Here is a 14,017-nt window from a genome sequence, read left to right as displayed (position 1 = left end):
GACAGTCACAGTGTTCTTACTAAATACTGGAACAATTGAAACGCTTGCAGTACTCAACAATACCATGACCCAAACTACGAACGCATCATGAGGACAAGCAGAGTAAAAAGAAAAGAAAAAATCTGTGGCTTTTAATTCATGTTTTCATGCAGCGCAAGAGAAGAACTGCAAGAATTCAATCCCTAATTTTTGTGCTTAAACGTAGAAAACAAATGGACGGAAGGTCAAAATCCATCGTGTTGGATTTCTGTTAAAAGGACTCCCTGTTTCTGTTGGATGAAGGAAGCACTGCTGGGGCGCTGCTATCTGTTGCCCATAGCAGTTACTCCAAAAATTGCCTAGCGCCTGAGGGAGATTGCTATGGCAACCATCACAAGTCATATGCTCATGTGACTGTCTCACCACTCTGAAGTTCACTGAAAGATGAGCGAAGTGTCATCTTTTCAAGCACAATTTTCTGGCAGCTGCAGCTGATACGTGCTTGTCACTCGTCCTGCGTTTCTGGGTTGGTTCTAAAAATGGCAGACGGAAAACAATTTACCTTTAAAGAAGACAGTCTGATGGCCTCTCGCTGAGGGCTACGCTAACTGTGTCAGTAATAGGAGGAAGAGCAGGGAGAGCTATGAACAGACACTGGTCTCTGTGGTGGCCTAAAAAGAAACTGGAGCAGATTGAGTGGCACTCAGGCCAGAGTAACAGGTTGCACTGGAGATCTGCATGTTCCATACTGATGGAGGATTATTTAAATAATCGGGACAGCATTGGCACGTGACAGGAACCTGCTGGCTGGATAGGAATGCGTTTGTAAACCGAGCAGCGAAACATCATCATCATCTTTAGATTCCTTTTCTTCCCGTTGAATTAAATCAGTTCAGGGCTCCAGCTATAAATATTCACAGGCCTCTAACAAGCTCATCAATCTACATAATTAATTTCAAATTGCTCATGTGATTCTGCGAATGATGAAGAGACAGTCCTTTCTAGAAATAATCCGATCCTTTGCGGTTAAGGCAGACGGACAGCTCGTCCTGATGGATCGCTGCATTAAGAGAGGAGACCGGCTCCATCTCGGAACTAATGACAGTGAAATCGAAGCAGATGCATTTTGGGTTGCTCTGGGACATTCGTCTTCCCCCGCGATGGAAAGTCCAATAAATATCTTTCACAAATTCGAGCTAACAGACAGACACCATTCTGTTAATCTTGGTGGAAGAAAAGGCGATGGCTGATGTTGGTTCCCTGGAGTGCCAATATCACCGCACCATCAATAAATCTGCTGAAGGGGCCGGTCGAAGCCTGCATCCAGACCAGAGCAACCGAATAAATTTAATCCTAACATGATCGTGACAACCACTTTTCGTTTCGACGGATCCCTCGCAAGCACATGAACAAGTGAGCGTTGTCTTATGATGCCAATTGGTTCTTCAAGAGGTGGCAGTGAGTCCAGAGGGTCCAGAGGATGGTGGCTTTCGTCCAAAACCTGAATTTAAAGCACGTAACCCAGAATCCCGCAGAGGTTCTCAGATAATGAGTCTGGAGCTGTACTGTCTGCAGCAGGGGTCAGGTGTTGTTGTAGCCAACAGGAAGTGGTCGTCTCCTGGCTCCTCCACCAACAGGAAGTGGTCATCTCCTGGCTCCTCCCCCAGCAGCCAATAGGATCGCTCCATGTGATTGTGGTGATTGAACCAGTAAATCAGCTCTGGTGAACAAAAGTTGATGATCTTCCAGGTTCAGTTCATCAAGATCATCTTCACTAATGAACCCTCTGATGATGCTGGAAGCCTGGACGCTACGTTAGCAGTGCTAAGCTAACATTAACCTGGGAAGGTGCTACACCAGGGTCACATGACTTCAAGGTCACCACCACTAAGCTCCAGGCGTCTTGTATATTCTTCTACTTGTTAGCAACCAGCTCACAAAACACATCTGCTAACAAGACACATGAAAAAAAAACGCTGAAGTTCACCGGTGCTGTAATAAGTGATGAATTTTATGCCACAGATTTTTTTAATAAGCGTTGCGTGCTAAAGTGACACTTCACCCAAAAAGTGTATTTGCCCTTTCAGGAACTCACTAATGGGTGTCCTAACATGTGTGTGTGTGTGTGTGTGTGTGTGTGAGAATGCCATCGAGGTAGAAGAGTGCTATATATTGAATCACAAAAGTTTGACCAGATCCTCTGGATCAACAGGTATGTTTAGGTTTTGCAGTTGGTCAAAGCTGCAAGTCCTTCCTGTTTGGGGAGGGGGGGGGGGGGGGGGGCGTTTATAGTAACCTGTCAACAAATAAAGAGGTGAGGGTGGCCATCAGCTTCCTCCCGTGCTGCTTCATCTCACTGCTTCCTCTCACTCACCGTCACACTCGCGCTGATGCGTGTGTGGAGGGGCAGCGGCGTTCACTCGAATGAGGAAGTTGGAGGATGAGGTTGTCGATGTGCTGCATCAGTGGGCTCACATTGTTAAAGGCCACGTCCCTGTTATAGGACGCGGAACAGACTTCTACCCCCCAGTGATGTGCGTTTGAACTGACCGCTGCTCGCTCTCTCTCTCTCGCTCTCTCGCTCTCCCCCCTCGCACCCTCTGTCTCGCTCCGCCTCCACCTGAGCATCAACTCCTTACTCAAATATCACGTCATGTCTGAATGAAGCCACAAGGAATATTAAAGACTTTGTCCCAATCACAATAAGCCATACCAGATGAATCCCACGCCTGGAGACGTTTGGTTCTTGTACGGGATGTTTCGGTTCCGAACCCCCATCTCACCCTCATTTTCATCTCCTCTCTGCATTTCTCTCTTGGTTTTTATCTTCGCTGCGATGTCGCAGCTGAATAGAGAAAACACACTCTTCAACACTTAAACACTCAAGCAGAGTGACTAGACTGCAAGTGTCACGTTCAAGGGCACCTTGATGACGCTCGGTGCTTTAAACATGGAGAACATTACTCATCCAATATCCTCCCATTCGCCCCCCCACATCTTGTGTATGCTTGTCCCAGTCGTCTATGAAGCTGTTTTTAGAGGCTGAAAGAATCCACTTTAACATGTTGACCTGGAACAAACTGACAGGGTGGTGCGAGTCCTAATTAGTTAAATGGCATCTATAAACCTTCCTAACTAGTCTCAGTGGGACTTGTAAGATGCCAGCTGACAGAACACTGCAGAATTTGGCAGAATGAATTCTTCGGTCTTTTGATCACCAGCCAGCAAATATTTCAGCATAATCTATATGAATAATAACCAGCTATTTCAACATCGGCCAGCCTGACAAACACGGCAGACAAGGATCACTCTGGTATAACAAGCGAGTGCCGTGATGGTGGAGTGTCTGGACCTCGTAGTCCTCTAAAACACACGGAGTTCATTTCAAATCTAATGGAAATAAAGTGGCAGCGCTGTGACTGTTTCCACTGATTGGTTCCACGCGATATGCTCAGGTTAGTACAGACACTCACAGCCCTGCCCTTTAAAAATACCAGGGTGCGTGTGCGTGCGTGTGCGTGCGTGTGTGTCTGTGCGTGTGCGCGCACTGTGAAACGATGAAACACGATCAATGACGGCTGGTTCAGGTTCACTCATCACAACACCTGACCTGGATTTGTAAAGCGCTGCTTCTCCGTCTCTGATATTCAAGCAGCCTGCTCGTACAGGGTCGTCTTCTGAGTTGGATTAAGACGACGATCTTTGTTTGGTGAGGATGAATAATCTGCTGTCTCGCCCCTTTGAGGCAGTACAAGTGGAGCAGGTGGAACAGATATCATTTGAGTCTTGTTGGTTAGTGTCGTCGACTGACGGCGCACGGAACACGAACTGCGCAGTGACTGTGACCTTATTCGGGTTCAGGTCATCAGAATCTGCTGTTCCTCTCATCCAGAGTTGTTCTCATTGTCATTTGTCATTTTGCATCCAATGCAAATGTAGTAAAAGTAGGTTAAAGGCACTTTTAACTGTAAAATGCCCTTCTTACATTCAGTTAGTTTGCTTCAGTTTGTTTATTTGCAGCATCGAGAGCATGTAAAGTGTGCTAGAGACTCTGGAGCACCAATAACAACTGCTGAGAACTAAGAAGGAGGAGGAGTGCAGGGTTTCTACCTTGAGCGAGTGGAGTGAAGGTGCTGGGACCGTGGCAGCGCCACGAGGAAGCTCCCCTCAGGGACAGAGGGGCTGAACATTTGTTTCAAGTTGACTTATGCTTCACATGAGCTTCCATTTTCTTTTCACAGTGTGACATTTGAAGTGGCAGCAGCTTAAAGGTTGGAGAGGCAGGGTGGCTGGGGGCGAGATGAAGGACTGCAGCTCCGAGTTAATCTGTCCAGGCTGCACCTTCAGTGTTTGTTAGCAAAAGATGGCGAGTTTGTTCATTTGGCCCCGCAAAAACAACCGTGTCAGAAAGATGTGATGAAAAGCACTTCAGAGGAAGTCGCTGCCAAGGTATAAATGAGTGGAGACTGTGTCGCTGTGTACTGCAGTAACTGTAGGTAGAGGGGAAGCTGTTTACAGTAAAAGAATACGTCTGCTCAGCAGAGTGTTTCTGGATAAATAGAATGAAAAACAATTTACGCAGCAGATGGAGTTCAGCATCGTCACCTCTTCCCCTCCCGATGTCTTGATACGCAGGTTTGATAAGAGCTGGGAATAGCTGAAGCCAGGATTAAAGAATCCTATGAGAATAAACTGAATAAAACAGGAAGTGTTATCTTTGACTTGAGAGAAAAGCAAAAGGTTTGATGTTTATGAAAAGGAGAAGAGGCAGATTGAGGACGAGAGAGAGAGAGAGAGACGGTGAGAACCCGCACGCCTGATTATGCAGGAACATTCAGGAAAAGCAGATGTGAGATTAGACGGTGTCACTGCAGTCAAACGTTCAGAGCATGGGAGGTGAGGTCATCTGAGATCGGACGAAGATGAAAACAAGGCCTGCTGGCCCCCAAGACTTTCAGAAGTCCAAGTCAGACTCTTTTCACACCTGATTGGATCACATTAGATGAACAAGCATATTTGTGTGGAGTGGAAACGGAAGTGTCGGCACAACCTTTACCAACTGAGCCGTTAGCAGGGATCTGCTACACCAGTGAAACCGTGTCCATGAGGATCCTTTTATGCTGGTGTGAAATGCTGGGTTATTTTATGGTTAATTACTGGCAACGGCTCCTTGAAATGAAATCATGTCTCGTCATTTGTCAGTGCAATTTCAGCACCAAAGATTCTTGGTGACAGTTTAGAAACGCTGAGGGTTCTAAGGGTCTCTCCCCAGACTGAGGCTACGGCGGATCGCTGCCTGAGGGCTGCTGTTTCGAGGGCGGGTCAGGGGTCAGAACTGAGTGATTGACAGATGGCTGCAACAATCAGAGCACCTCAGAAAAGTGGGTGCTGCCTCCCATTGTGTAGCTCCATTTGTAGACCAGCCAGAACCACGGTGGTGGAGGTTGCAACCGTTGTGCCACCATGGCTGCATGTACTGTATCTCGGTCCGGTAATCGGTTGCGTTCTTCCATTTAATCTTCAAGGAATGTGAGAGTGAAGTGTAATTTATTTCAGGGTAAAACTGCTGAAGATAAATGAGTGCTCTGCTCAGTCTCGTCGTTCACTGATTGTATCCACCACGAACAGAACACCGGCGGATGCTCATTGTCTCTGTGGTGGCGTCGCCTGATGGGATGTTTAGAGTTTGAGTTTCTCATTTCCATCTGACGGCCCCGCAGAAGTGAAGCAGCCCCCGTCCGACTGACGACCCACACATTTCCAACTCCTTTGCCTCTCTGTGTTTCAACAGAACAAGGAAAAGTTCTCAAAGTTCTTCACTCCAGCGAGGGAGTCTTCATCATCTCTCAGTACTCTCTGTTTCACAACAAGGGTCCTGTCCTCAACATGGCCATCGACTCCCAGAAGGTAGGAACGCCTGAGTTGCTCTTGGCGTAAATGAGCCTCCTCCTGCAGCGAGGGGCTGCAGCAGCCAGAATTAATTGCAGCTGTGTATCGCCTCACATCCCGTGATGGTGCCAGCGTTCTCGGGCCTCCTGCTGTTGATACCGTTGCATGAGACAGCCGCTGGCGTGTGGATGAGGCACAGCAGACAGGCGACCATCAGTGCTCCCATCAAAGTGAGACACACTCAGCATTACTATACAGACTTAAGCCTGATTTATGCTTCTGCGTTGTGGCGACGCCGTACCTACGCCGTAGCCCCTACGTCGTCATTGTGCATTTATAGTTCTGCGTCGAGGGAACGCGTTGCTCTGTAATTCACTGCCAAGCCACTAGAGGGGTGTGGCTTTATCTTCGTATGGTTTTGGGGGACTCTTGTCGAATTCCTTAGTTTTCTTCCGGTCATAGCACATGGGTCAGAGACAGAGACAACAATGGAAGTTGTAAAGGTGGTCATACCTGCGAACCTCCTCGATAACTCTTTCTTCGGCTTGGTCCATTTTTATTTTTGCGTGTTGCTCTCACCACAGAAACTTAAAAAATAGCGGTGTTGTTGTGCTGAACCGGAAACGTCGTGTGAGCGGACCAATCACAGTCCGTTGACGTTCACGTCACTACGCGTCGACGCGATGCGTAGTCAGGATTTTTTGGAGGTGCACGTCGGGCTACGGCGTAGGGGTTTGCGTTGACGGCGTAGGTACGGCGTAGGTACGGCGTAGGTACGGCGTAGGTACGGCGTCGCCACGACGCAGAAGCATAAATCAGGCTTTAGTGGGGCAGTCAGTGGGTGGGTCGGGTCGAACCAGCAACACAGGACTCCTGAAATCCATGTAAGCATAATCTGACTAATTCATACTTTTTGGAATCGGGACCTAAGATGTCCTCACACATCACAAACTGAGAGTCCACCACCCGTGAGTTCCTCTTACTACTACTACTATTACTACTACTATCTTACTACTACTGTTTATGTACATTTTATATGAGGATGTGTATTAACCCTTTGACAAGTGGTTGTTTTATCGAGGCCCAGCCTGCAGTTTGCTAAGTTAGCTGGCCCACGTAGCAGGAGACCCACTGAAGCACGTAGACCCTGCAGTGGGTCTCACATTGTGCCGGGGGTTCTGCATGTTTCACGGGTTCTGCCGTGGTATCAACTCATATGAACAGATGTTCCAGGAATGTGTGGTCATGAAGATTTTGGAACAATGATGGAAAATTATCAGTAAAAATGAGTATGAACCTTGACAGGCGGCAGAGCGCCCGAACCCTGGGTCGGCTCCACTGTACAGAAGTGTAAAATTGTGTCAAATGTTTCTTTGTGATTAGTTTCCCTTTAACTTCCTGACATTACATCACGAGGGAATTAGACATGTTGTGAAGAATGATTTAGGGAATGAATAATGAATATGTTTATATTGATAGATGAGGCCATTTAATCTTCCATTTATTGAAGCCAACCTTCATTAATCATCAACGTCCTGCAGGCGAGAGCCAGAAATCCTGCCGTTGTTCTGAGAAAAGAAACTGGAAATAAAGATGGCATGAAAAGGGTTAACTGGGTCACTGAAGGCATTCCAGCAGCACTGATAAAGACCTGTGCTGTCCTCTTCAGGGACACCTGTACGTCGGCACAGCCATGGAGGTCCAGCGACTGCCGCTGGCTGACTGCAGTCGCTATGGCGACACATGCAGGGAGTGCATCCTTTCCCGGGATCCGTACTGTGGTTGGGACCGAGCCAGGAGGAAGTGCATCGCCATTCCGCCTGGATACAACGTCACGTCAGGGTATGATGGGACATGATGTCATCACGGAGGGGCTCCTAGAGATTGTTTTTTTAGGGGGGGCAGTGTGAAGGTCAGTGGTGCTGTGACGAGCCTCCGATGTTCTTCACTGCTGACTGGACTGAGATGTTTACCGCGGCGGGGTTCCATTCATGAGCAGGCTGAATCAGTTCAATGCTGCTAATTCGTCCTCTGTTCTTTTCCAAACAGGACACTCATTCAGAATTTGGACCATTCCAACTCCTCGGTTTGCGGGGAAGCTGCTGGTGAGCCCTTATCTGCTCTCTCCCACTCTCTGTATCTTAATTAAACCAAAATAAGAACCTTTCTGAGCCGCAACAGCAAAAAGATGATTATCATATAATTGAGCCGAGTCCAGAAACCCCGTAGGGAGACGTTCTTTTTAACATATATATGGGGGCGTGCCCTGCTGCAGAGCTCAGACCCAGTTGTCACCCGACTAATGGAGACAGAGACCCCCCTCTGAAGGGACGGGGTCTCCTCAAGTGATTAGATTCGGAACTTTGAGTCCATTTGCTATCATATTAAGTGATGAGCTTCCCCTTTCCACAGCACCAAACTCATGGTTTTAGTTATCAGGAGGAACAGGAATATTATTTCTTCACGCTGATTCTTTATTTTTTAGGAAATAAACCAAATGTAATGTTTAGTTTACCTTCTGAAAGCCAAAACCAAAAGTGCAGCCTTTGTGCCCACGTGCAGCGCTCCATAGCGACGAGTTAGGAAAGCTGTTTTCTCTTGTCTTCCACTCTAAATTATACGTTTTATTATGGGATGTCAACCTCAGCCATTATTTTGTTATCACAGTCTTCACAGTTTATGCCTGCTATTAAAACAACGGCAGAATAATGACAACCTGTGTTCTGGTGATAGTTTGGGTTTTTTTTAATCCCCAGAATAATTAGGCCTTCACCTGTCAATCATAACAGGAGCTCAGGGTTCAGCTGGAGGACAGGTGATCCTGCCGACGGCTGCTAGCTCGCCACACCTGCCCGTCACGAAGCAGCTAATTCGATACAATAAAAACAATACTGAAACATAATGAATTTTGGAAATCAATGGCGAAATGTAAATACACATTCAACTAGTAAAAGCAGCAGTCGTGTTGATCAGATATTATAGCTCGTTAACGGCATCGTTGACAGAAACGTGGAATATTAATTTAAAGGGCAAATTCAGGTCGGCTGGTCACTGTGGTGGGTTGTCTGTTTCTGCAGGTACTTCTCCATGTACTGGTACGTACCACCAGTTGCATATTTAAACAACGGACAGTCAGGATCATTTTGATGATTAGCGCATGATGCTATTGTACAAAGTCCTCTCCTCCTGAGATCAGGGGCAATCAGCTGAATAGCTTTTGATGCTGCTAACAAACCAGTGAACAGATGCAGGAGAAAACAACCTGCAACCTCCTTGGCTGAGGAGCAGCTTGTAGTACTTCACTAGTACGAATGAATACTACTGCACATGTGTGAAAGGATTCTGTCTTCAACAGCTCTAAAGCTGCGTCGAACGTCCCCCCGAGAAATTATGGTTCAGTCCAACACCTCCGTCTTTCTGCCGTGCCGCGTGCGCTCCTTCCACGCCACCTACCGCTGGGAGAAGGACAACAGCGTCAAGAACTACCCCTGCCTCTTCTCCGGGGACTTCTGCGTCCTCGGGCCGGTGGTCGACACACCCCTCAAGGAAGGCGTCTTCCGCTGCATGGCCACCGAGGACGGGTTCAAGGTGGAGGTTATCTCCTTCAGGCTGGTGAACGACGGCCGGCTGCTGGCCGCCTCCCTGGCCTCCACCCTGGGGCCGTCGCTGCTGCTCGCCATGGCAACACTGTGGCTTCATTAACTGCAGCTAACACCAATGCTAACCCCTCATCCTTACTGGCTCCCAATGACAGGAAAGACAAGGAGTCGCTGTTAGGAGGTTAGGTCCGCACAGCTTTCACATTCATAGTTCAGGTCAACAGGTCAAATTCACCTTTTGCTAACTTGATTTTTAGAGAAAATGCCAACAAAATGAAGTTTCATATTTTTGAGTACAAACGCTGATCCGTAGCCGTCTTACTAAGCATCAGAAAGATGAACCTAACACTCAAACTGAACTTACTTGTAATTACCGTCCATGAAAGCCAAGCTAGATTCAGCTATGATGACGTGCTTTGTGAACCTTTCCTCTCTAACTCTAAAGATATACATATCCTATGAGTTGGGCAAAAAACACCAATACCAGGCCACTTCTTTTCATCGTTTCTTTCCTTATTTTCAGATTGACTTGATTGTGCTTATTTGTGAATATGTAAACCTTTAATATCGCTCTCATTCATCTTGTTAAACTTCATTGGTAAAGCTCATTAGTACTTAGAACAAAAAAAAAAAGTCTGGTATTGAGATTTAAAAAGCCTTAACACTTCTGGGACGTAAACTCCTAAGCACAATTTTGCAGCCAGTGCAGAATACTGCAGACTCAGCTGAACTTGGCGCTATAATTACTGCAGCTGAGTCGAACATCGTCGCTGGGAGGAAGTATTATCTTTTGGACAGGAAGCAGGTGGATGGGCAAGAGCTCATTCTGGAACATCACTGTGTCTCAGCACCTCCTCCTCCTCAGACAAGGCAGTTTCTTGCATCTTTTTATCCGATGGTGTCAGATATTGTTATTACACCTTGTTCACAGCTTTGCGCGCTCGTCTGTCCTCCCCAGACGAATCAGAGCAAAGCCTTGGTTTGTTAAGGATGCTAGCAGTTAGCAGTCGGCATCAAACCAGCCTTTGACTTTAACAACAATCTATAAAGAAGTGACAACCACTGTGAATTTTTAAAATTCAGAATATTAAAGTTATAGTGCAACATTTTTGTCTCCCTCTTCTGGCTCTGACAGGTATAACAGTTGCCGACAGGCACTTGCATCACACGACCCCTGTGATTGGACTCGTTTCACGATCACAACGTGATTTACAAAGTCAAGATGAGCCGCACGATTCGATTTTCTGCCCACATTCAAGTTAGCGGATGGCTAACCAGAAGTAGCCGAGTCGGCCAGCTCTGGTGCCCCGCCCATCGAGCACACTCAGTCTGCATCCTGCTATCGCAGTTTAGCAGGCTAACGCTGTTGTTCAGGGACCAGATATGAAGAAAACTGATCTCACTGAAGTAAAAAGACCATTGACGCGTCTGATCCATCACGTCATTTATGCGCACTCGGTGTGTTCGTGTGTGTGTGTGTGTGTGTAAAGTTGAACCTGCCAGATCCTGAGAGGATGAACGTAACAAAGTGTGAACAGCTGTGCCAGAGATGACAACATTATCTACGTTACCACGGTAACGCAGCACCCTAGCGGCCCGAATATGGCTGGACTATGCTATATGCTACAAGCTAATGGGGAAAATAGGATTGTTCACCGTTTCAGACCCCCTCAGACTTACAAAGATCCATGAAGTTTCTCTGCTTTGAACATTCGTGGGTGTCTGACAGTTTCCAAGTAGAATAACCACTGAAATAACTTCAAAAGAGAACAGGTGAAACTACCTCGCAGCATCGTGACGTGGACCTGGTCGCCCCAGCCCACGGAGCAGTGTGACGTTCTTTGACGGGAAAACATGATGCACTGTAGCTTTAAGTGATTTAGCACGGGGCGACGGCGACAGCACGTTGCACAGCTGATTTTCGCTGATTCTGGTTATGTCGGTGGGATTTCAGGACGGGTCCTTCAGCCCCGGCAAAGACGTGAACAAGGTGCTGCTCTGTAACAATCTCAGAACCTGCGTCATCGTGAAGGGAGGACATCTCATAGTTTTGCCAGGAGAAAAAAAAAAGGCTCGTACCTAGATCTGTCACGTATGTTCAGTATTTTATTGCGCTGCCAATGCTGATTTCTACCATTGCTGCCTCTGTATGTGACAGTTTGTCTTGATGGTTTGGGTTTACGCCATAGTTAGAATGTGACATGTAACCATTGACTGCTTTGCCTCTCTCCCCAGGGACATCAGCGCAAATAGACAAGAAATGTGTTATTTTTCTTACTTATATCTCTATGCTGTGAAACTAAAGGCTTGACAGATTCCAGCAGGATGCTTCACTGATGTGTACAGCAGCAACCGCAACCACAACACCGGCTTGAGGACAACAGCGCTGTCTAACCTCTCCCCTGATGACTTAATACTCAGAAGGTAGATGAAAGCCGAAGGTAGAGAGAAACATGGATGTAGCTGCAGTTCAACAACCCTCAAATGCCAAAAAGCGATCCTCATGAATACTAATCAGCTGACGGGAGAAGGCGACTTGCGTGGGGATGAATTATGCGGCGGATTAGCGTGTTCTCAGGAGCTTTGAGAGTTATCATTCAGTAATGTTACATAAATCTGCCTGTGCTGGGTCTTCTACCGAGGCAAAGTGTCTTTAATATCTAATTAGACACGAGCTGGCTCGCCGTGCGCACTGTCAATGTAACGTGGCACCGTCAGGGACACCAGTGCGTCCTCGGCTGTGAGCCTCTGCAGGCGGCAGTGTCTCGGTTGTGTGTTGCTGCTTTTGGGGATCTGCTTGCTTGCTGCATTGCACTGATGCAGGCCAAACTGACTGTGCCAAAAAAAAAAAAAGGAAAAAAGGAAAATCCACAAAAAACCAAGCTATGTTGAGCCACCTCATCCTTCAAGAGTTGAACCCGTTTCTTTCACTTCCTGCCGTTGTATTTTGTACCAGACAAACTCAGAGCGCATGCGCAGCACAACAGCCGTCTTCCCGCCATCAAAGTCCACATGAAGTGTCTTTGTTTCTCCGCGCCGCTACCGAGGAGGGAGAGTAGCAGCAGGACGGCGCTGCACGGGCGTAGCTGCTGGTGACCAACGCCGGTGACAGCCACTTAACAGTGCCACCGAATAACGCCAGTTAGGACGGTTTTGCTTTGGTAGACACAAAAGCTCTGGTTCCACCGTGTAGAGATCTGAAGATCAACTGGAGGAAACACCGGGTGATCTGATTCCTTAGGTTCAGGGGACGGGGAGGGTTAAAGAAACCCGCATACGTACATTTTCCCATCAAGTTCAGAACCATCAAAGAACCAGAGACTTTGTGTGGTTCCCCAGCATCGTCTCTGTGGTGCCGCCATGTCACGTTCATGATTCCCATGAGGTCGTGGTCCTGCGCCGTGGCTGCGACATCGCAGCCGATGGAGGAACAACCTTTTAGACTCAGTCACTTTGTTTTCAAGGGTTTTCTGGCATTTATTCAGCGATCAGATCAGATGTTTTGTCGAGCTCCTCAGTCGTCGCCGTTCGATGGGACGCGACCATCTCGCGTGTTTGACCCTCCTGCGGGTAAAAACAGGCCACCATCTTTGAGCGTTGTGGATCGGCCCACTCAGCTCAGCAGTTGGCTTTGATATCCACACTTCTCCAGCCTTTGATCGCCACATATCGACACCCGGTTATCGCTCCCTCTCATCCGTCATCGTCAGCCAATCCCGTAACGGCCAATCTCTTCTCAAAGCAAGCGCTTGATTTGCCTTCAGGAAACCATTTTGGCGGATGAGACTATCTGCTGGCGGAGCGGGTGGCTGTTCTGTTTGCTCTGGGGTTTAGCGTGTCGAGTCCTGTACATGACGTGTGTGCCCACAACTCTGTGTCTCGATATTTCTCGTTTGAAAAGTAACACGCCAAACTCTTATTCTGAAAACATAGATTTATATTGGTGCCATGCCAGTCAACGACCATCTCATGACATGTATTTTTAAATAACAGATATCTACAGTGCAATAGATATTCATGTAACAGATCCTGATTGACATGTGTTTCCCCGAACATGTGCAGTGAAAATTAATAAAATATAAGTATAAAGGAAGGGTTTATTGTGTTTCTTTGAAAGCGCCGCTGAACCCCCATTATGTCAACAATGTCCCAGCATTTACCTTAAAACTGACCGATCAAAAGTTGATAATGCACCTCATTTATCTTATTTTGGTTTCCTCACGGACCTGTGACGTTGGTGGTTTGCTTCTTTTGAAACATTCGACCAACATTTTATGGGTTGTTTAAATTCTGAATGTGACGTTTTGACATTTACAGGAACTTGAGAACATCAGTTCAACATCCCAACCCGAAATAAACGAGCAATTTATGATTAACCGTGGCCTCAAGTGAAATTAATTGAGGGAATATCTTCCGAAGTGAAAAATATATCGAGGCTACATGTTTTCTGTGTGCCTTCCACTAAAATCACCAGGATTATCCGCTCCCTCCAGAGCTCTGAGTTCTCCAACATCCTGATTTCCATTATTTTTCATTTGTGTTTCATTTTT

At 47.0% G+C, this 14,017-nt stretch overlaps 1 protein-coding gene across 1 annotated transcript in view; it reads left to right on the top strand.

The window, feature by feature from the left end:
• Positions 1-13,798, top strand: part of LOC147252820 (semaphorin-7A) — a 30,671-nt gene extending 16,873 nt beyond the window's left edge. Inside the window, exons 11-14 of the mRNA XM_086217654.1 lie at positions 5,771-5,886; positions 7,538-7,710; positions 7,918-7,973; positions 9,224-13,798. Coding sequence (XP_086073780.1) covers positions 5,771-5,886; positions 7,538-7,710; positions 7,918-7,973; positions 9,224-9,570 — 692 coding nt within the window. The 3' untranslated portion in view covers positions 9,571-13,798. The remainder of the gene's footprint in view (positions 1-5,770; positions 5,887-7,537; positions 7,711-7,917; positions 7,974-9,223) is intronic.
• The last annotated feature ends 219 nt before the right edge of the window (positions 13,799-14,017 follow it).

This window comes from Aulostomus chinensis, chromosome 11 (genome assembly GCF_037954235.1).
Source record: "Aulostomus chinensis isolate RoL2024-O1b breed Wild chromosome 11, RoL_Achi_v1.0, whole genome shotgun sequence".
NCBI lineage: Eukaryota > Metazoa > Chordata > Actinopteri > Syngnathiformes > Aulostomidae > Aulostomus > Aulostomus chinensis.
Note: the sequence above shows the minus strand (reverse complement) of the source record. Positions and strands in the feature narration are given on the sequence as shown.